Genomic DNA, 23664 nt, shown 5'->3' with positions numbered 1-23664 from the left:
TGTGGTAGTTCAAAATACCTTCCCTTCAAAGGTGGTAATTTGTTTTTAACCACCTTATGTATTATAAGTTTCCATCCTTTTTAAAGTACATCTATGTTTTATAGTTATGCGGAACCCCTCAATAAGGTCTTGTCTAGGTTAGTTACTGGTAATCTTCATTTCTCTTTGTAAACTCTATCCAGGGGAGGAGGGACCATAGCACAGGCGGTGGCTTTAGAACCACAACCATGGTGGCTGTGATCTTTTGCCTCTGGAGTCCTAGGGCCCGTCCTACTATGGTTCTGCAAACTTGGCCAACTGCACCCTTCAGGGTATCAAGGGGGAGCAGTCAAAGGTTTCACAGAAAGTTAGTCTTATCCAACATCACAGATATTGCTGATTCTCAGTTTTTCCACAAACAACCTACTTGTGTTGGTCATTTTCTCCTCTGTGGGGTCCGTTGTTGATTACCCTCTGAGAATAACAGAAAGCTTCTGTCGGTAATACATGTCTATTTCACCCATGCTTCTGCAGGGACTCTTACTTTTTTCCAAAGTGAAGCTTAGCCAACATAACTCGACCTCGGTGCTTTCCATTTCCTGATTACGGAACAGTTCCTAATAATATCCATTGAAAATCCCTTTGGGCTTAGCTCTAGTCCCTTTGAAAGCCCTTGGACAAATATTATGGCATAAAAGTCTTAATGATACTGCAAAGCCAGTGTTTGCATAAGACAAAGTGAGATAGACTTTGGGGGCAATATGGTGGTGCAACGTTAGTACAAAAGGCCACAAAAGGTAAAGTACCTACTTTACTTAGTGCTCTGAAAATCCTTGCACATTTCCTGACTACCCTATACAATGTAATGGCATGCGTGGTAACGACCGCGTTGTAAAGCCATGCGTGATGAATGTAAGCGTAATAACGTCATACATTCTTTCCATTCCCCATGTTAAAATGTCATCCTAAATTTGTCTGTTCCACTGCTTCACTAGGTTTTCTCATTTCTCTTTTCCCTGGCTTCTGAGTATGAATATGGAATAGAATTATAACACTAAAGGTACTTTTAATGAGTAACTTTTTATTAGTGGGTTTTTCAGTTCACAGAACCCTTTACTGGGCTCCCCTTGCTTTAGATTCCCTATAATCCTGCACATTGATATATTACTTAATGCATTAAGTGCCCATATTTTTAATACATTTTCTCTTCTTCAAAGGGATTGGACCAGGATGGCATTTGGAATTCATTGACGTGAAGGACGATACCATCAATAAGACATTCCGGTTCCACTGCGACCGCTGGCTTGCAAAGAATGAAGACGACAAACAGATTGTTAGAGAGCTTGCCTGTGCCAACAACGACAACATGGAATTAAATGAGCGCACATGTAAGTGCAACACTATTGTGACAGTTTTGGAAAGTCATCAATGGCCTCGTGTATCAATGGATGAATCCCAAAAAGTATCACATAACTTAATTTAAACTAAGAGAGAGTGCCACATTGTCTATTAAACAACAGGTGTTGATGGTAAGGTTAATGGGTTTCAAATTTATCCTCACTGTATTTCAGGTTACTATACTGCGATAATAATATCTCAACAAGGGAGACCCAATGATCACTGGGGACCTAGGGCAATAACTATAACATATCTATCAAAAAGGATCCAAAGGGATCCTAATAAAGCCTACCTAAGATTATGTACTCTACAATTAGTAGAGTCCTATACTAGAAAAAAACACTTGTTTTTCTAGAGTCCCCTATGATGAAGCATGTCACCCTGGGGAAACACTAGGTGAGTGAGGGGACTCTAGAAAAACAAGTGTTTTTTTCTAGTATAGGACTCTACTAATTGTAGAGTACATAATCTTAGGTAGGCTTTATTAGGATCCCTTTGGATCCTTTTTGATAGATATATTGTAACAGGAGGCAAAAAACTACCTTCCTATCCTCCAACTCCCTTTCCTTTATTGTGGCAATAACTATAACACACTGGTAACTAGTAACAATAATTTAGACACAAAGAACCAAATGGTGAATAATATTTCTTTAAAGGAGTTTATGAAAAACAATTTCAAAACACATAGCGGCGCAGTGAATATCGGTGCAAAATAAACATGCTTGGCGCTCTCTTTAGAGGTGATACATTCAAGTGATAAATCATGATGAACAAGTGTATCAACAAACAGAAGAACAGTACACCCCTTCATACTAGAAGTAGAATGTCTGAGGAACAGTATCAAAGAAATAGGGCTGAATATAAGGCATATCAAGTTGATGAATAGCACAATGACAGAGGTATAAAAACCATGTTTGGTGATGAGTAAACAATGAAGGAACTTGCATCAAAAAGAGACAGGTACATTTACTCAGTCCCAGAACAAGGCAAATCACAAAGTCTTGAATATGTTGAAGGCAATGTAGAAAGTATTTTGGAAGTTCAAGAAAGAAAATGGAGTTGAAGTACTCATGCCAAGACAGCATCAGAGCCTGTATCACTGTCTTGTGAAAAGTAGAAGGGCAAAATGGTAGAATAGTTCTAAGAATCCTGAAAAGAAAGAAGCAGGTAGATACACATTTAAACATCTATTCTGAAAGTTAATAGAGAATCATGATGATGGCACAGTGGTTGCATGCAGAAGCGTTTGGCAGGTAAATTGCTCTCAACTCCAAAGACCCCCCGCCCCCTTCAACCCAACCCCAGTTGGATGGAGCCTGCCCAAATACCAGCACTTGAGAATAAACAGTCTCTAAATTGATTTTGAAAAAGGGTTTCATCACCATCAAGATTCATAACATGTGCTGCCTGCATAGGGGAAAATGCAGGTGGAGCAGCCAATAGAGGGATTTAACGACTTTTCAGTGTGGTACACAAAGATACAGCGGTACCCCACAGACAATAAATTTAAAGCTAAACTGGAAGGGAGACCGTAAGGCAGCTTGCACCAACATTTCTGTATATGATGCACAATCAGCATGTACAATTTCTAGGAAACACTTTTATAAGGCTTGATCAAATCCTCACTAACTTTTATGGGACAGTAAACAGGTACATATTTCCCTGAAAAGATTGCAAAAACCTCAGCTTACAGATATGCTTTTGTCTGTCTTCCATCCATTAGGAGCTACTACAAAAGCTTCCTTCTCATACAGACAAGTTATTTTTTCAAACTTCTCAATAGTGAAACACTACGCTAGTATTAACCAGAACAGAAAGGGTAGTAAGCAAATATAGATAATGTTAAAATAGGTAAATATACTACGAATAAAGCAGAATTTAAGCAGCATTCCGGTTGACAGAAGTAACCTACTATAAATTTCTTGATCGTCTGGTCAAGAAATAAGCATGACACGCTTAAACCCAATCTGTAGCAATCCCTACATCAGAGAAGATGTTAGAACATAGAAGCAAAAGAACTGAATTCATCTGTTCTGAACACATCTCCCTTAACAGAAAATTACAAAGTAAACCTTTAAGTTGGAATTCCAGATAATGACTAGAATACTGAGAAACTATCTAATACTGATTGATTAAACAATAGCTTAACTTTATAAGTGTGAAAGGACATCTGATCAATATAGTATTTGAAAACATTCTATTGGGGAACGCCAACAATTATTAAATGTACAATGTTTCAGAAAAGAATGCTACCAGACAGCTTGAAACTGTGTGACAAAAATGGAATTGATTGTAACAAAGGTCTGGTGCAACACATTGATCAAAAGTACTATCTGAAATGAAAAAATTGCTGAAGATGAACAAACAGGCTTCAGAGAATATTGCTGAAAATGGATGTTCTTGTTTCCTAATGCTGTCAAGCACAGGATAGTGAAGGAAATGGTATTGTGTGAATAACATGTTTCAGCATTGTTGTTATAGAGAAAAAGTGATGCATACAAATATGTAAATTTCCACTGTAGGCCACTCTCCTTGATGCTAGTAGCTTACTTTCTGGCGTTTAGTACAACTTGTCGTATCCAGTGTCTAATTTTCAATAAATGCTTCACTTTCTCCTTAAAGCATATGAAATTGTCACAGTAACCAGTGACAGAGATGATGCTGAAACAAAGGAAAATGCCTGGGTCGTTTTAGAAGGCAAGAAAGGCAGATCGAAAGAATTTCTTATGGAGAACAGTTCCAAAAAAAGAAGATTTGCAAGGTAGGTGATGGGAATTAGGAAAGACTGAGACCATGATTTTTTCAACATTAATTATACCGATGGCCATCACAAGTGACTAGTTAAGTCCTATCCTTGCAATTATCACCTTAACTAGAAAACCACAGAGCTAATGTGATTGATAAGAATGTCTATGCTCATGCTTCTTGGATCCGTGGGTAGGAGGACCAGACGTATTTGCATTACACTGGGAAATCCCTGGTGGGCTGGGGGGCAGTGGGTCGATCCTAGAGTTGGGTTAGCTAAAGAATCTCCAGTCTGCACAGCCATGGAAATAGCCCTGATTACGCATCAAAAAATCTGTGATAGCTATCTACACAATGTACTGCTGAGTAGAGAATACTACTGGATTCTATGCCAGGTCTTAAATTGCTGCAATCATTTATGGAGTTCTCTTCAGAGGAGCTTGTTAAACGTATGGCTGTTTAGCCAATACATTTATAAAAGGTGCTGTTAAGTGAAAGCTTGCTCCTGTCTTTTTTTAATCATTTGTTTTAGGGGCAAGAACTCCAGTCAGTGTTTCTAACCTACGTGAAGAGGATTGAGTGACAGGTTTGACTTACTCATTTAGGGCAATATGTTGGTAGTATTAAATTATTTCCATGGGCTCCTTCTTGCTTTCACTCGATTCTTATGTGAAATACGTAAGTCCTTGGTTTAAATCCTCTCTGATTGACTACGCCTTCCACTTTCTAAAGTCAATCAAGTCTGTTGGCAAATAGTAGTCCTGATGCAGACTTCATAAAGCTCATATGCAAGGTGGCACAAGTATTATACACTTTAGGACCATAGGTAATATTTGCCCTGAAGATGACTAGTTCATTCTAATTTCTCCACTGGGTAAGAAATGCAGTACACCAGGAGCTTATACATTTAGTTGTTTTTGTCTGTATCAAAATGTCAACTTTTTCATGATAAATATCTCTGAGTACCTGGTAGTTTGGAAATATTGTATGTAAAATAAAGATAACTCATCTGCACCTTAATTGCCCATATGAGAGAACATTCAAAGGTTATTGTGAGCAGTGTTGTAAGAGTCTCCACCTGTTGGTTGGTTTCTCCAGTGTATGAAGGTGTGAATGTACAATTTCCTAGCTTTCATAACAGAAAGATTCTATTCTATTAAGGACACGGAGGTGAAGATTATGCTTCACTTTCTTTAACTCCAGCGCATTAAACACTTAATAAAACTGTCTTTCCGAAGAACCACAGGGAAAGGAAATAGAAAATCTTCAACCAATCAGAGAGCACAATGTCCCATAAGAGTATGACTCTTCCTTTAAGCCCCCTCTTTCTTTGTGCGTCAGTGGCCCAAGTATCCATCATCTTTTCTCTTGTTTGGAACTCTTCAGACCTAAAACAAAAAGTCATACGTCAAAAACTCATCTCATCCCAATGATATTCATCATGCACACTGAGTATTATTCAACATCAGTTCCTAAAACCATACAACTCACCATGTTCAAATAAAAACATCATTAGGATTGAACTTTAACCAGCATCAGTTTCTAATGTCATAGCCCAGTATTAACATTCCATATAACCAAGAAAAAATTAAAAACCTAATGCTTTATGGATGCTTATCCATATGCGTTAATGTGCAGATAATCCCGTAAAATTCCTTATTGGGAATTGGACTCCTGGATCCTCGGGTTGGAATAATCATCTCCTCTGTGTCCTTAATAGAACTGAAACTTTCTACTACAAAAACTAGAACATTTTACATTCTAAGTCAAGATTGGAGGTGAGGGTAATGCTCATTCAAAGATTAACCACCACCTAAGAAGCCATATTCAGGACTGCCTTGATATAAAATTCCTTAAACATGGAATCTGAGCACCAGTCTGCTGCATTAATTATGTCCTTCAGCCGTGCTCTGAGAGAGCAAGCTTGAGAAGCGATAGCTCCCCATACGGAGCGGGCTCCAAACTTTGATACATCAATGCCTACTTCCTGCATAGTCCAGCGCACCCATCTAGCTATTGTTGAGGAGGATACTGCCTAGAAGGGCTTTCTAATGGCTATAATGAGATGACTTTCTCCTGGAGGTCTTCATTTTCCAGTCATATTTTCATAGGCCTTAAGACAGTGCACCACAAACAAATTTGGAGTTTTGTCAAAAGCTAGATAAGAGAGCATCCTAGAGTTGCACTTCGTCCTTCTGGAAATGTCAAAGGTAACTCTTTACGGAGTTAATAACTATACTTGAGATGTCCTTAGCTCGAACATCCGAGACTCCTCACCAAACATAGCAACAGTCATCTTACCTGACAAATCCTTTCTAGATAGATCTATTCAATATTCTGCCATGACAGGAACAAGTTCAGGACACCTATTAACATCCTATAAGGAGGAGTGTCTCTGCTCTGAAGTCAGGGAGAGCTGAATGCCTCTCATTAATTTACTCACCAAAGGTTGCTCACCCACCAGATATAGGTCCAGTAGTATGTGACCCACTGATATGGCTGACCTGAAGGTGTTAACTGACCTATATGCCAGGCCTTTTGTTGCTAAAGAGGATAAGAAGTACATGGCGTTGACAGTATCGGACCCCACAGGATATGCACCTTCTCACTGCTAATCTATACCACCTGACTGTGTTGTCTGCCCTTGCACCAGTCAGCTATCGCTCAGCCTGTAATCCAACATGCCATTAGGGGCATTTTCTCTTGCAGCACCATTTGTTAAGGATTGTCGAGATGATCCAGAGAGGAAATTGCGACCGGGGTAGACAGACTGGAAAATCCCAGGAAAGTTCCAGAAGAACTGGGAATCAATCTTGTGATCCCAACTCAGCGTGATTAATATTATGTTCAGCTGTTACCTCCTCACATGGGCGGACAACCTCATGATCATCGCAAATGGTAGGAATGCATAACCCCTCTCCAGAGTCCGATCTTGAAGGAACGCATCTGTTGTGGACTGCTAGCAGGTCTGGTTTCTACCTGAAATACCATGCCACTTGATAGAGCCTTGGCGCAAAGAGGTCCGCTGTGAACTGTCCCCTCCTGTTCTCTAGTGCCAACAGTTGGATACAGATTCCACAGGCTCATATCCCATCATTCCCTGGAGCATCAGTCCACTACCTTGCTGACCTTGCCTGGAAAGTATTCCGCCATGACTGACACATTGTTGCCCAAACAAAACATCCAGTGGTCCTTGGCTAGATCCGCGAAGGGTTTCGACCTCAAGTGCCCTAGATGGTTGATATACTGCAGCGCTGAAATGTTGTCGAGAGGACGCAGCACTGTATCTTCTCCTTGGTCCAACACTCAATGGCAAAAAATCTACCAATCAGCTCTATGAAATTTATATGTAGTTGTTGTTCTTGCGCTGTCCAATCTTCTTCCTGTATATGATTCATCGCATTGAGCTACACAGCCTGATTTGCTAGCGTCTGTTTCTATGACAAAGTCTGGATCTGAACTGAAGATTGCTCTCCCATTCCATGCCTCCAGATGAGTGAGCCACCATTCCATCTTCCACTTTACCTCTTCAGTCAGAGGGACCACTATGAGTATTTCAGGCATCTGAGCAGATGATACATTTATAGTCTTTAAAGAGCCCTGTAGTAGACCTAGCCTGGGAATATCGCTTGGATCGAGGAGGACAGAAGCCCAACTATGCTGATCATTTGTTGCAGAGCAGTTGATTGCTTCAATAGAGCTTTGCGAAGCTGCCGCAGAATCTTCGCCACCTTCCTGGAAGGAAGGCTGAGCGTCTTTTCCAATGAGTTGATCCCAAATCCCAGGAAGGTAGTCTGCCTGGCCGGAGATAGAAGAGGCTTCTTTTTGTTGATGACAAAACCCAGGCTCACCATCAACTGCACCGTACCTTGAAGGTGCTATGACATTCTCTTGGGGTATTTATCCATCAACCAGATGTCGTCCAGGCATAATATTAGGCGGGGACCTTGAGCACCTGTTTCATCACCTTTGTGAAACACCAGATCGCTGAAGAGTGGCCAAACGGCAAAGGCTTGAATTCTCACCTTAGTTACTTCCTTGAAAATGTCCCCAGGATTTGCCTCTTGCTCCCCGAGTCTTCTGGACTCCTCTGGAGGAGCAGAAATCCCCGAACCTGTTCTGATCCTGCCAATGGCCTCGTTGGGAGCCTTAGCCTCTCGTAGGGCCTTGCGAGAGAAAGCTGCTGGTCGACTGCCCTCTGCCACAACCGGCCCCAGCAAAAACCTTAGGGTGGAATATCCTCTTCATGGATGCTTGTGCCTTATCAAAGGAGGTGAACGTGGATACGAACCACCCAAGTTCTTTAATGAATGGGTCCACCTTTATGAGGAGGGAACACCACTGGTCAGTTGATATGGCACAGTTTGCATTTCCCAGGAATTTGAAGACCCTCTGGGCTCACCCAGACAGGAAATCAGAAGGTATGAGGGAGCCAGGCTGGCCTCCTCGGCCATATCTAGGATTTTAGGGAGGGGACCAGTGGCATAGAGTAATTTATCTTGGCATGACCTCGAGGAGTGGTCAATGCTCATCTTTGGGTCTCAAACATATTTTCCTGTGAAGGTGGCCATTTTAGTGTCAGTCTCCTGATCGAAGCGAGCTCCCACTTCCTTTTCTATGGGCTAACATAGGTGGCTGGCTAAGTAGTTAGCCACCTTCTCCGCCGGCGACCACTCAGAGGAACATAGGTGCAAAAGATCCTCATGGTCCAACACATCAGAGGCTGGAGCCTCCACTGCCTGAGAGGTAGACTCAGGGAGCTGGGAAGGGGTGGCCAGAGAAGGGGGCCAAGGGCTTTAAGGGCCCGCTCCATCATTGGGATCTATACAAGAGTCATCAGCCTCTTCAGGGTATATGAAGGAGAGGTATTGTCTTCAATGGAATACCAAGAGGTCTATGCAGACTCCGCATCCCCCTTATTGGGGCAGGAGCACAACAGAAAAGTATTTTTTTTGCCTCTCAAAGGCACTCAGATCAACTCCCAAATCTTGCTTGCGTTTCATCAGAGTTGTGCCATCCCAAATAATGGGACGGGGTCTCGGGGTTGGGTTAGTTCTTGGCCTAGATTGAAGGGGCCCGAATAAACATACGCCAGTTACATAAGCCGAAACTCAAGTGGTTCCATCGCCGAAGCCACTGCCTGGTGTGTGGAGGCATCAACAGCCTCACAGAATTCATTGTCCAGTGCGAGAATGGAGACTATAATGGAGACTATAATCCCCTTCCATCTACTGCATCATGTTATGGGGGGATCGGTTAGCAAGCGCCTTGCAACTCTTGTCAGGCTCACAATAAGATGCTGGCGCAAAACCAGTTGATTTTTGAGCGTCCACAGGATGCAAGGCGAGTCCCACCCTGGAACAAATACACCCCTTTGTTTCAATAGGGTCTCAGGCCTGGGTACGGTACATGCAGTTCCGGGCAGTACTTGGTAAACAATGGATTTTTAAAGGGAGGACGGTTGAAACAAATACAGATCCAACCACGTCGGGCTTAGGCACCGGTGTAGCAATTATCATACACAGACCCCCAAAGGGGCTTAAGGCTTCTGGGCCTGATGGGGAAGAAGAAGGGCCAAGGTTCCCCAGTGAGTACTGAGACTCCTTCAACCCTGTGTCAGCGAGCTGACCGCGGAGCAACAATCGCACGTCTGCAGCGCGGCCTTTGAGCGCTTTATAGCGGGTAAGATCTCCACCAAGTTCATACAGCCCTGTTTAAAATCCCTGCCGCACTTCAAATTGAGCACTGAGAAGCGTTCTGTGGTCACACGCCTGTAGGGGAAGAAAGAATGTTAAGGCACGAGCAGCGAACCCGAAAACATCTGAACATAACAAGCCACAATACCATAAAACACAATAGAAGCAAAGAGACACTCATCTGTGGACTGCTGGAACAGCGAAAAAAGAGGGGGCCTAAAGGAAGACACAGACTCTTATGGGACATTGTGCTCACTGATTGGTTGAAGTCTTTCTGTTACCGCTCCCTGCAGTTCTTGGGAAAGGTAGTTTCATTATTTGTTAAATCTGCTGGAGTTAAATAAAGAGGAGAAAGTGGAGTATAATCCTCTCATCCAGTCCTGACATAGTATCCCTTCTACTCATCTTTTTGGGACTTAGCATTCTAACCATTCACCAGTTTATTGACTCAAACCTTCTCTGCCCCTAACATATTTGTAGCCTTCAGTGGCTCCGGCCTCCAGATACGGACGCTAATGCTGGCTGGGCTACATCAGGAGTAAAAGTGCGAAAACAACCTCCCTTATCCTACTGCACCAGAGACTGATAAAATAAACCCAAAAATGATGTATTTTAATTCCCTATGGCACTCAATCTCCCATCATGTACTGCTCCCCCGATTTCCACCAGTGGGATTGCATAATTTGCTATGTTATATTTTGTTGTTTCATGTTATGATAAGCTAGAGAAATTGAAAATCTCAACGTTCGAAGGGTTTTCCTGCCCCTGGAGAAGATTGAGGATGCTGTAGTTTTCGCTTCAGGTTGGAAACAAAGAACTGTAATGAAAAAAAGACAACAGACCTTTCCTATCTGAACATATCTATCAAGACTGCTTCAACTCTACTCCAATTGAGGAAAGGGAGGAAGATACACCTCTTTAAAGAACTTTATACCAAAAAAGCAGTAACTGTCCACAAACCAGCAGCATCACTCGTTGACTTTATGCTTGCCTTAAACTTAAATCATATATAGTGCTCTGCTGCTTTTAGATAGACTTGAAGTATACAAGTAGCACATACCTACATACTTACATAAATGTTTACATGTATACTTTAAATAGCCTTGATCTCATGGTCTTTAAGAACTAAAGATGTTTTGTTTTGTTATCGCATAGTCTTTCCTCCTGCACCCACAAGGATGCTACCGCATCTGTATTGGTGAATAACAAGTAAGCTACTCGTTGAAGAGTTGAGAAGCTGATCAGATTGTAGAGAAATCTCTGCACCAACCAGAGAAAGGCTTATAACAAATGTGCTTCTGAACCTAAAGTCACAAGCCATAGAAAATGAGCTCAGGTTTCTGCACTTTAAGAAGAAATCCAGCAAATGTGTTTTGGAACCTAAGCAGTCAAGAGATGCCTATTTTTCAGTATTTTAAAATCATGCCAAAGTATGCTGTTTTATCTAGAACTAGGCACATATTACAGGTAATTTTTCTGCTTGTTATTTATGATTTCTAGATCTCATAGAAAGGAAGTGATTTTATGATGCTCCTGCTGGCACCTCCCTTTCCTCAGAATGCACTCCAGCAAAATCTGTAGCATCTAATGCAACTAGCCTCTAATCCCAGTTTACCATTTTCGCTGCCATCCAAGGACTGTTTCACTCTCTTTTTTCTGCATGTCCTGTGTTTATCACTGGCTACAACTCTATGAAGTCTAAGATAATGTTAAGAGCTTCACAGAGGTGCATTTATGTAAACGTGGCAAAGCTTGGCTTGGGGAAGAATTTTCGTGCAATGTTTGTGACTTATTTCTAAAACAACCCACTTTTGTGGGATATTTTTCTCGTAATTTAATATTAATGATGTTCACAAAGGTTGCAAAGTTTTACAGAAAGATTCACAAATCTTCAGGCGTTAAACATTTGCAACTTTGCAAATGCCTAATTTCATCCAGTACGTCTTACTAATGTACTTCTGATGTATTTCTCTGGACGTTATTGAAATAACGGATGGCTTACAATTTGTTAAACTATTTGGGTAACAGTCGTTCCATCAAAGGACCCACCACAAATATGCGGCTTACTGATCTGTAGTTGATAGCACGCCCCTGTTCCCAATTTTTATGTGCAGCATCTTCCCCTTACATTATTATGCATCATTATGCAAATAGAAGCATATATTTAAATAACGTTTGTAGTGTTATAATAGTCAGACATACTCAACACCAAGACCCTGCTTAGTCCTGATGAGCCTCCTGAATCCCCATTTGGGTTGAAACGTGTTGCCATATTCATGGAAACGGTTTAGAAACAAAGAAAATGAGCAGTTTGGGGGCAAAAGTAATTATTCTTACAATACTATCTCAGTTTTATGTACAATTCCCTGAACTATTTCTCCATCCCACTCTAATAAAAAAGTGACTGGTGTCACATAAAGAATTGAATGCCTATTTTTGTATATTTTTTATAATCTGTTTATTATCAGCACTGCTGACATTGTTCTTATGTTTGTCACTTTGAATTATTATTCATGAGACCCAGGAGTATGTTTTGTTCAGGAGAGGGCATACATGAGTCATCCATCTGTTGCTTCAGGAGTTACCAAACCAAAACCCTAGATTGGGATTCTTTGTATTTTTAAAGCTCTATGTGGGAGAGTATGTGTGCTCTATGTTTGAGCAGCTCGCACTTTAAGGAGTGTTGGGTACTTTCGGTCCTGGCTATGAAATCTGATGCTGTTTTATATTCAATATGTGTATGATTAGAGTTCGGTGTGAATTGCATTTCTGTAATTTACCACCAGTTTAATGTAGGTTCTGAAGTCTATGCATCCTCCTTATTTTGAGTACTGTTGATGCCTCACTGAGATACTTCATACAAAGCCACTCCCTTCCAATCCATGCTCATTCAGAAAAAAGTACCTCATGTGCCTCCTTTGGAAAATAAATTGAGCATTAATTGAAGCTGTTTTAATCCTTATCGCTGACCAATGTAACTCAATGAAAATGCAAGCGATAGCAATAATGAAACAACAATATCACAATTTTTTCATATAGGGCGGCAACAGATACTTTCAAGTTCCCTTCCAAGAACCTTGGCGAGATTGCAGCAATCTGTGTTGGGCACTGTCCAAAGGATGGAAAGAAGTTCTCTCCAAAAGCAGATACATTCTGGCATGTAAAGGAGATCGTAGTTACAGAGATGGAGCTCGGCAACAAGTAAGTACTATGCAGTGCTCCAGGCAATGAACATAAAAGAAAGTCTTGTGCGTGTGCTACATGGAATCTTTAGGAAGAAGAGCTCTTGAGATGCTGTGCCGCAAATATGTAGGTTGTTTCATTGGGCACAACTTGTCTGTGTCATCAATTTAGTAACGTGGAATATTCTTATGTACTGTGAATATAAAGGTGCAAGTTACTCTTTTGCTACATGTATGATACAGCTGTTTCTACTTAACTGCGCGATGAAATATTTAAACATTTTCCTCTCAGATAGGTCATACACCTTTTCACAATCTACTCAGCAGCTGTTGTGAGTCCTTAGTTCGGCCAGAATATATCTTAAACTCTCCTATTAAAGAGAATTTCAATTTCATCAATTTCTACAAGATTCGGTGTCTTATGGACTCATCTATAAGAAGATGGTATTAAGAATTCTTCAAAAAAGGCAGATGTCCTAGCTGTCCAGCTGTTCATACCATTACGGTGGTAGGTTTTGTTACTATGGTAGAGCTGTTGATGGTTTCAGCATAGTGCAAAATAGATAGCCCTGACGCTGACACAAATTATGTTTGATAGTCTGCCAAATATAGGGCGAACCATTCCATTTCAGAGTTCCTTCTGTATGAGACCTTTGAAGTGATTTGTTAATTGAGACACAAAGTGTGTACTCCCACCTCAAAATATCTGAATCTAAACAAACAACTTGTGCAGGAGGCAAAATCCAAAAAGGCAGGCACTTCAAATAAGGCATAAACAAAAGAATGACAATCATGATACCATGCCCTTACGAAAAATACGAACAGTAATCAGGTGTTGACGACAAGCTTCCAAACGGTAGTGAATTGTGATGCTAATGTTGGAGCTGTAATGGTAAAATTGCACACTAAACATATATGTACTGCACATCTGCTGCAATTTAGGAATGATGTACAATCAACTAACTATACATAGTCACTTGTTTACTCAAGATAGCTTACGTCAAAAGAGTGTTCCAGGCTGGTGTTCTTGGTAGGGATGTCTATCATTAGTTCATGATGGCAGGCTCCATACCTGATTTTAAGACTATCGATATGGTATAATTTTAAATGTAATTCATCTAAATAGAACTATTTAAACAGTGCTTATAAAGACTTACTGAAATGGATTATTGGACATAAGTTATTGTTTCATTAAAGGTCCTAGAAAAAATTTGACTAGAATAAAAAGAGACAAAGGAATATCTCAGTTATACCGATGATGAAATAAGGCTAGCTCAGGTTAGCTTGGTGTCAGTTGAAGATCTGCTGCAACAGAGCACCACAAGCATCTTTTGACATGGAACCTACTCTTTTTTCAGTTTAAAAAGTAAGTTTATTAAAGAGGCATTAAAAATAGAAGTAAACAATGCAGCATAATAACATACATAGAAGTGTGATTATAATAGCAAGGAAAAAAATATATAAGAATATATAAAGTCTGGTAGCATATACAAAATTATAGCACTATAAAACTTTTAAAGATATTTAAGTATTCATAGTTTCAGAGTACGGAATGTCCAGGAGGTTGTAAAACCCCTTGCTCCCTGGGAGTACGCATAAAGGAACGTTTCGCATTATCATCAAAAAACTTTGTGACAGGGGAGCATAAAAGTAAGCGTTTCATAGCAAGAGAAATAGGATGCACTTAAGTTGTATCTAGTCTATGGTTTTGGCAAACTGCAAACCCCCAAGCTTGAAAGGATAATTTAGATAAGTCTTTCCCATGTTTAGTAATTTGGTGAAATGCTACTGCTACAAGCAAGTCCAAAATTCATACATCTGAAGGATAATCATCCCAGTCATCTGATAAGCTACCTAAAAAATATTAGTAAGGGAAAAAAGGGCTGTAAAATCAAATATTAAGTTAATCTGATCCCAAACACATTTCCAAAATCATGAACAAACGGACATGTAAAAAGTAAATGTTTTAAATCAGCCTGTGTTAAGTAGCAAGACCAGCATGCATCAGAGACATCAGCATTTATCCTATGTAAAGTCGTGGGGGAGAGAAGAAGCCTATTATATATCTAAGAAAGAGATTTGTGTTGTGTTTGCGGCTCTAGACTTTTTCCAAATTTTATTCCATATTTTATTCCATGTGTTAATCGGCCATTCTCCACTTAAAATCCTATTCCCAGGTTAACTCTGCATTAGTTTTGTCTCTAGTGATACAGGACCTGCGCAGAAGAGAGTATATTGTGCAAGCCTTAGGACACGTGTTAAGGAGATTATGTAATTGACTATCAGTTGTTAGAGTAGGGAGGGGAGATTAATTAAATAGGGTATGAGCAAGATATATGGCATTTTGTAACTACTGATATTTGTTACGAAAGGAGGAAGGAAAGCCCAAAAACTTAGATGGTATAGCTATTGGTATGTCTGAAATAATATAAAGTATGATGGGGGAACATCAACTTGATAGTATCTAAATGTCCCCACCAGGCATAGGGCTGGCCACATAGAGCTCAGACCAACTGAGCCACACACCTGAAGAGTCCCCCCCATCCCCCCCCCATAAATGCATGCAAAGTCAGAATGGTCCTCACTTCCAGGTGTCAGCCGGACACCTAAGTCCACACAGGTACGATTGCCCCAAGTTCTAACCCCCAGTTAACCACACACCTCGTTAGTTTCAGAATTCAGGTGTTTCTTCCAACAAACAGTTCCTCAACAGAAAGGCAATGAGACCCACTTTCATACCACATAACCACTACAAGAGAACCACATAGCCAACCCTGAGGCCAAAGAACTACCACCCGCCTCTGCAGAACCCAGGGAAATATGGTGTCTAACTGTACTGCTTAAATCAATTTGTATGCCTACATTCATGTAATGTGATACGGAAAAGCTAATAAAAATTGTTTTAAAAAAAATCTAAATGTTCCCACCAGGAGAGATGGGGGGAAGGGGTGCCGTTAATTAGTTAAAGTGGACAACTTGTGTAAACATTTTTTTATGTTCAAAGAAATTGAGGTTTGAATTGAGGGGGTAAAGTATAAATCAAAGTATTTTATATGTTGAGGGCTCCATACAAAATTGGACATAGTAAAATCATCTTTGAATGTAAATTAAGTTAAGGGCATTATTTTGCTTTTATCATTATTTAATTTATATCCAGACACAAAGGAGTATGAAGTTACTCCTTGTAAAAAGGCAGGGAGGGAGGAATGAGGTTGTGAAAGAAATAACATGATATCATCAGCATACGCTGCAAATTTAATTTGTAAATTGTTAGATTTATAACCATGGACATCTGGATTCTGATGTATTTTAGATAAAAAAAGTTCCAATGCCGATGGCACACAAAGTCCTCAATTCCTCTATGACTACCGGCCACGTGCCTGGCATGTGGAAAAGCACTACAATTCTCCCGCTGCTAAAAAAGCCCTCAGCTGACTCCTTGGTGTCAGCTAATGATAGACCTATTTCACTTTTGCCTTTTTTCTCCAAGACTTTGGAGTAATACGTCAACTCAGTGATCTCCGACTACACTGAAAAAAATTATCTACTCCACCAGAGCCAGTCGGATTTTAGATCCAATTATAGCACGGAGACAGCTCTTCTTGAAGTCTCTGAGTGTATCAAGGAGAAGTTCGACAAGGGGGGGGAAAGCCATGCTTATTTTATTGGACCTCTCTGCAGCTTTCGTTACCGTGCCGCATGATAGACTCCTGAACAGGTTACAGAACTGTGGTCTAGGCGGCACGGTTCTGAAGTGGTTCTCCGCCTTCCTAGAGGACAGACGCCAGGAAGTTTGGACTCCCCCTTTTGCTGCTCCCAACCCCGCCCTGAGTGGAAGTCCCTCAGGGCTCGAAACTGAGTCCCACTCTTTTCAACCTTTACATGTCTACCCTGGCTCCTCTGTCAGAAGCGTCTCTTACGCCGATGACATGCAGCTTCTGTTTACCTGCGACAAGGGAGTGGACTTCAAAGGTGGAAAGATCAACCAATGTCTTTCGAAGGTTTTTTCTTGGCTGAGGCTGAACCAGATTAAATGTAACCCTGCGAAATTTGAGGTCATATTTTTCAGCTGCCCACCGATGGATAGTGGAAACTGTGGTGGCCATCATATATGTCACCGCCCCTCTCCACAGTAAAAAATCTGGGCAATGAAAGCTCAGGTCCAGTCAGTTGCTGGCTCCTGTTTTGGCCTCTTACGGATGCTGAGGAAATTCCTCCCCCTCCTGCCTCTTGATCACAGGAAGACCATTGTCCAAGCTCTGATTGTCTCCAGACTCGACTATGTCAACGTCTTGTACCCAGGCCTTCCCGAATATTTGCTTAACCGCTTACAGGTGGTTCAGAACGCGGTCGCACGGACGGTCCTCCTGCTCATACCCTGGACTCATATTTCACCTCACCTGAAGGCCTTATATTGGCTTCCCGTAAAAAAGAGAATTTGTTTTAAGGCCTTAGTTCCCGTCTTCAAGGCCCTGCAGGGAACCGGTGTGCAGTACTTCAGAAGGAGAGCCACACGTTATATGCCTCTAGAACCTTGAGGTCTTCAACACTGATTCTGCCTTCCATTCCTAAGATCTGCCGTGTCCGTTAGGGTTTAAATAAAGAAGAGAGATCAAAGTTATATTTTTGGACAAAAACCAAACCATTTAAGTGTTTGAAATATAAAAGGCCAATATACCCTATCAAACGCTTTTTCTGCATCTAGGGCAATTGCAGCTATGGAGTCTGATTTATGGAAGGTTTTGGATAATATTTCAAAGAATAAACTGGTGTTCTGTAATAAAACATCCTTTCACAAAGCCAGATTGTTTCCTACCAAGGAGTTCAGGAAGATCCGATTCCAGTCTCTAAGCCAAAGCTTTGGAAAAAATCTTATAATCAATATTTACTAGAGATATGGGCCTATAATTTCTACAATAAATGGATTTCCTCACCTTCTTTGGGGATGAGGCAAATTAAAGCATCCAAAAAGGAGCCAGAGGATTCAGCCAAATTTTGAAGGGAAGTTATGAGAGCATACAATTTTGGAAGAAGCAAATGAGAGAAGTGTACAAAAGATTTGACAGTAAACCCATCTGGGCCTGGAGCCTTATCTTTCTTAAGTGTATGTAGAGCAGTGCGTAGTTCATCATATGAAACATCAGATTCTAATGGTTCAAGACTTAGCTGTGCTCCAAGGGTTTTGTGAATAGTAGAAAGGTATTCTTTAATCTCAGTATCTGAAGATAAGGTTTCAGGTGTATATAAAAATTTGTAAAATTGAAGAAATTCCTAAGATTTCTGAATCTTTATATTTGGGTGTCTGTTGAGCATCAATAATATTGAGCTTATTGTGTTTCACCTTGAGATAATTTGCCATCAGTGTGCCTGATTTGTTCTGACCCCAACATAATTTTGTACCAGATTTTAATAAATATAATGAAGCATTATCAGTAGATTCCTTGGTAAACTGAAGCTTAGTTGCTATAAGCTCAGTCAAACACTCTTTCAATTTGGTAGAGAAATAGGAGTGTCCCAGTCACTATTTTCAAAGAGTTCTGTGGCATATTTACAGGCAGTGTGACGCTTTTTAGAGACATAGTTAATAATAAAACCGCAAGCAGCCGATTTAAAAACGTCCCAAAGAATATGAAAAGATGAGTTCTCAGTTTCATTAAAATGAAAATATTCATTAAAAAAAGAGCTAAATAGGTAAATATAGGATCCAAGAGTAGGGAACTATTAAAAGCCCAGTGCTTAGGTAGATTTGGTTTATTAAGCATATCTAAAAAATGTAGACGGGGCATGATCAGATATTATTATAGAGCCAATATCAGCAGATGGCAAAGACTGTGAAATGTTATAGGACACAAAAAAGTAGTTGATGCGTGATTGCGTCTTGTGTGCAGGGGAAAGATAAGTAAATTCTTTCAGGGTGGGATTGCAAAGTCTCCGGGCATCAATTAATTTTCGCTGTTTGATAGTTTGTACAAATACCTTATGAGCTTTATTTGGTGTGAAGGAAATCAAAGAATTACGATCAATAAAAGGATCAATAATCTGATTGCAATTGCCCGCTAAAACGAGGTTTTCATGAAAACACTGTAGAAGTTTTTTTGTAAGGTTAGACCAAAAAAATGAATCACCAGTAGTTGGGGCATAAATGTTGACTCAAGAGACTGGAACCTTCTCAATCAACGCTCAGTAATCAGCCAGCGACCCGCAGCATCAGAGTCTTGAGAAATTAGCTTACTACAAAGAGATTTATGACATAAAGTAGCAACTCCATTTCTTTAAGCATCTCCAGGAGAGGAAAAAACTGCACCTACCCAATCCCTTTTTAATTTTGAAGATTCATTTTCCGTAAGGTGCTCCTCCTGAATTAAGGCTACATCTGCTCCTAAATTAGCTAGATGTGTTAGAACACGCTGTCTCTTAATAGGAGAGTTTAAGCCCCTTACATTCCATGAAATAATTTTCAACGATATAGAATTTTCGCTATGGAGAGGAAATAAACTGAGCCAAACATATAATAAAAGTAGCACATTGCATATCATATAACTACTAGTATGAAAATGAACGTAACAAAGAACAATAAGAATAAAAGAAGAATTAAATAGAGATAAGGAAACAGGAATATATGCTGAAACGGGAAATGCAGCAGGAACAAGGGGGAAAGGGAAAGTTCAATGGGAAGGAGAGGGAACAAAAGAAGGGTAAAAACATAAAACGGACAACATACCTAAACAAGCATTGGCATAGCCAATAGGTCTCGCCTCTGGGACCTTATAAGTGTTTAGCCATGCAACAGTTGATGTTGTTGCACCAAGGATATTGTACTGCATAACTAAATTCTTGTAAGGTTACAAAGGCAAGACCTATTGGCTATGCTAATGCTTCTACCGGTCACTCGTGGCCATCTCCAGCATAGTCCGGGATTTTGAAATGTATCAGTCCCCTGCTTCCGTTTGAGAATATTTGGACTGGAAACTTTTCCCACAACTTTTAAAGGATGTCCATTGTTGTTGTCTTTTTGGTTGATAAAAGAATTTGCTTCCTTAACCCCCACCCCAAGTTTGAAGAAGTATTCTGATGAAGATTCCTAAAGGAGGAGGAATGTTTTCATTTCTTGAAAAAATCCAATTCCTGTTCAAAAAGATGTGTTCCCTCGAAGGGCATACTAAGAGCGGAGGATTTCTGTGAAGCATCAGTATGCCATTCTCTCAGAAACAAATTACGTCCGGCAGCTGTAGAAGCACCCCTTGCCAAAGCAGCTGGTCCCACAGCATCAAATGCTATGCACAAAAGGAATTCATTTGCCTCTCCATCACCTCTAAAATAGCAGAGCATTCTGTTCCCTCTTTTGTTGCTTTTAAAAATGTCTTACATTCCGATACTATGGATTGGAAAGTCTATGCCCCTTAAACGCCTGCTCTTAATGCTAAATGACAACCAGAATACACCTTTTGAAGAGCTGAGTCCACCTTCTTGTCTGTTGACAACGTCCTCTGTCATAGAGTTTGTCACTACCAGAATCCCAATTAACGAATCCTCAGGAATAGAATATGACATTAATGGAGTCTATATCATTGAGGAGGTAGAGATGCTGCATACATTCGGGACAGAGAATTTGTCTGGCTCCTTATACTCTTGTAGTACAACATCTATAAAATGAGGTTAGATTGGAAGACAACGCTGTGGAGAATATACAAACTGGTGAAGCGCAGTCTCTTTCGGAGCACCAAGCTCCTCCGGAGTCAGAAACCCCATATTACCTCTTAGAAGAGAGAAATGCAAAGGACTGATGTCTTTAATCGCATACCTGCCCCTTTCATCCTCGGGGGTACATTCCCTCTCAATGCTTTTTGATCCAGAGGCCTCCGAGTCTGACAACTCAGCTGATCTCTTCCCATGGTCATAAATAGAGCTATTTCTCTGCTCTAAATCTGCCAATGCCACCTGTACGATCCCTTAAATCGTATTTTTCTTCACCTCTCTAAATGTAGGTTTACTTCTTTTGGGTGAAGGAGATCTAACTTGGAGCTGTTTGAGGAGGAGCAAGAAGCATGCCTCCTTGCCCTGTATTGCTTCTCCATGGATATTAACAAGAGGACACAGGAACATGAAATCAGCACTCACAACCTTCAGAACTACATTTATAGTGAAAACTAATGTGGCCTCCAGAGACTTTATAATAAGGTGTTCCAGATTGCCTGCCTTCCCGGTCTCTTAAAAAGAAAGTGTGTACATGCGCTGCCCAATTTTCATTTACTACGCATGTGCACTTGTCATTTCTACCAATGTTCTTTTCTCAATTAAGGATGTGGCGCAGAACATCTACAAGAAATTCCAGCCACATCTTTGGAAATAACTTATCAGTAAGGATTAAAAATGCAAAATAAAACATAGCATTCTTCTGCCAACCTCTTGTACAGCTTCAAGCCAAGCACAAGAACGAGTCCAACTCTTCCACAAAATTAGAATTAAGTCAGAGTTGTAATCGATTTAAAATATAAATCCACGTTGGGGTATGCTCAAGTGCAGCAGGGAACAAGCTTGAAGAACAATCCAAAGACAGGAACGAGAGATCAAGTCCTAGCCATTATCTCTTCCTTCTCCTGCAGTCCTCCTCTCAGTCCAGACAGGAACAAAACAGGAGGATGCTGGGAATAAAAGCCTATTTATGGCACCCAGCCTGGTGGGCGGGTTTTCATTTTCAGCATTCCTGTAGTTTTCCTGTTTGGTGGATCAACTCTTAAGCAATGACTAGAATGAGGACGAGAGACATAGAGGTAAAGTATTTTACAGGTATTTTGTAATTGGAAAAATAGGGAAGTCATTCAAACATTTAGCTCCGCGCCTGGGGCAGGGATAAGGCAGGCAAGCCAGGTTGGCAGCAAATCCAAAATGTTGGCATGAGGGCCAAAATTTCAAGAGTCACGCCAGCTGATGCATCCTTTCTAAGAGGTAACTGCGTACAGTATTTCAAGGAATTGTTTCTGAACACTCCTGCACTGTTTTTGTGGTTTCATATATCGCGAACTCAGCCAAAGGACGCGGGAACACTTTACAAGAGCACCAGTTATATTACAGAAGGTCACGTTCATTTTTTAAGCACGGGGAGATTAAATAATGTGCCAAGAATTACCGGACGGTGAGCCAACGTTGGGACTCGAACCCGGTTCCCCAATTACAAAGTCGGCAGCTCTTTTATCTCTATTTATTACCTGTTCAAGTATCCTGCTTAATGGTTTAAAGATTGCAAGGCTTGCCACCGTCTAGGAGGGTTTACTTTCCGCGAACGTGCAGCAAGGCGGGGCTTGGAATGCAGCCAGAGGGCATGCTGTCAGCAAATAGCAGAGGAACAGGAAGGGGCTGGCCGAGTACCTTGCTTCTAAATGGGCATGAGAAGTAGCAGTCACACGCAAGGCAGGGCTGCATAATCCTTCAAAGCTCACGATTGACTCTGCGGAACCTGTGACATCCTTTGCTAAAGCTTAACAAGTAAGTTATTTACTAGAAATAGTTTTTATCTTTATTTTATAGGGACGTTTATGCAGACGCTGTCCACTATTTCTCATCAGTCACAACTTGCTGCTGTGTGTTTATTTCTGCTGTGCTCCTCTGTGCTAAAATGAAAGTCTGGTGGTGTTATGCAGTGCTTTATAAGCACACGGAGGCAGCTGGCAGATTAAAAAATAATAATTTTATGTTGCTGAAGCAATGCCCGGTGCTTGCATGTTGCAGTTACTGAAATGCAAAGTTGGAAGTATTTTAACAGCTAAATTGAACAATAGTGCGCTGCGCAACGCGTGTTCTCTTTGCAGCGCGTGAATGTAGTGTGGCAATGCAGGCTGGCAGGTGCTGTCTCTAGATCCGCAATCCTTATTGTACGAAACTCTATAAAAACAAGCATTGGCCGCGCGGTGCTTGCATGTTGCAGTTACTGAAATGCAAAGTTGGAAGTATTTTAACAGCTAAATTGAGCAATAGTGCGCTGCGCAACGCGTGTTCTCTTTGCAGCGCGTGAATGTAGTGTGGCAATGCAGGCTGGCAGGTGCTGTCTCTAGATCCACAATCCTTATTGTACGAAAAACTATAAAAACAAGCATTGGCTGCACGGCCGTAAAAGTAACGGCCGCGCGGCCGTGAAAGCGGAAGTAATAGCGATCGCGATCAAAGCGAAAGTGATCGCGATCGCTAGGACGGGACGCACTGTGTGGCAAGCACGGGAGTGGTGCGCACGCAGCAGTGAATGGCGGCTGCGCGCGTGCATGCTCGCGTGCACTCAAGCTTTAGGCCACAGGCAGCACTTTAAAAATCCCAACTACAAAATGTCTCTCCGAGCCAGCGCCTGCGCTGGGCTCAGCGAGACCTAAAAATGCCGGGGGTGGGGGGGTGAAACCATATGTACAGATGGCACCTCCAGACTCTGCGGAAGGAACACATGGACGATTGCAGTCTAAGAGCTGAGACAACGACAAGCACAAGCAATAAAATGCATAAAAAAGAGAGACAAAAAAAGGATCAGATAATAAAAGTTAGCAACAATATAGAATCTGAAACGTCAAAACACTACGTGAATAAGCAATAACATAATGACACATGAAACTCAAACAAACACTCCTGGATATCAACGGGAGCCTAAACTTTAACCAAATTGAGATGTTGAAGCTCCAGAGGTG

At 41.0% G+C, this 23664-nt stretch overlaps 1 protein-coding gene and 1 long non-coding RNA gene across 2 annotated transcripts in view; one reads left to right on the top strand and one right to left on the bottom strand.

Moving 5' to 3' along the window:
• Positions 1-23664, bottom strand: part of LOC146863912 (uncharacterized) — a 347433-nt gene that overhangs the window by 303659 nt on the left and 20110 nt on the right. The gene's annotated exons all lie outside the window — the stretch shown is intronic.
• Positions 1-23664, top strand: part of LOXHD1 (lipoxygenase homology PLAT domains 1) — a 1221805-nt gene that overhangs the window by 1188907 nt on the left and 9234 nt on the right. Inside the window, exons 44-46 of the mRNA XM_085629301.1 lie at positions 1197-1367; positions 4000-4138; positions 12858-13019. Of these exons, the coding sequence (XP_085485427.1) occupies positions 1197-1367; positions 4000-4138; positions 12858-13019 (472 nt within the window). The remainder of the gene's footprint in view (positions 1-1196; positions 1368-3999; positions 4139-12857; positions 13020-23664) is intronic.

This window comes from Triturus cristatus, chromosome 2_1 (genome assembly GCF_964204655.1).
Source record: "Triturus cristatus chromosome 2_1, aTriCri1.1, whole genome shotgun sequence".
Lineage (NCBI taxonomy): Eukaryota > Metazoa > Chordata > Amphibia > Caudata > Salamandridae > Triturus > Triturus cristatus.
Note: the sequence above shows the minus strand (reverse complement) of the source record. Positions and strands in the feature narration are given on the sequence as shown.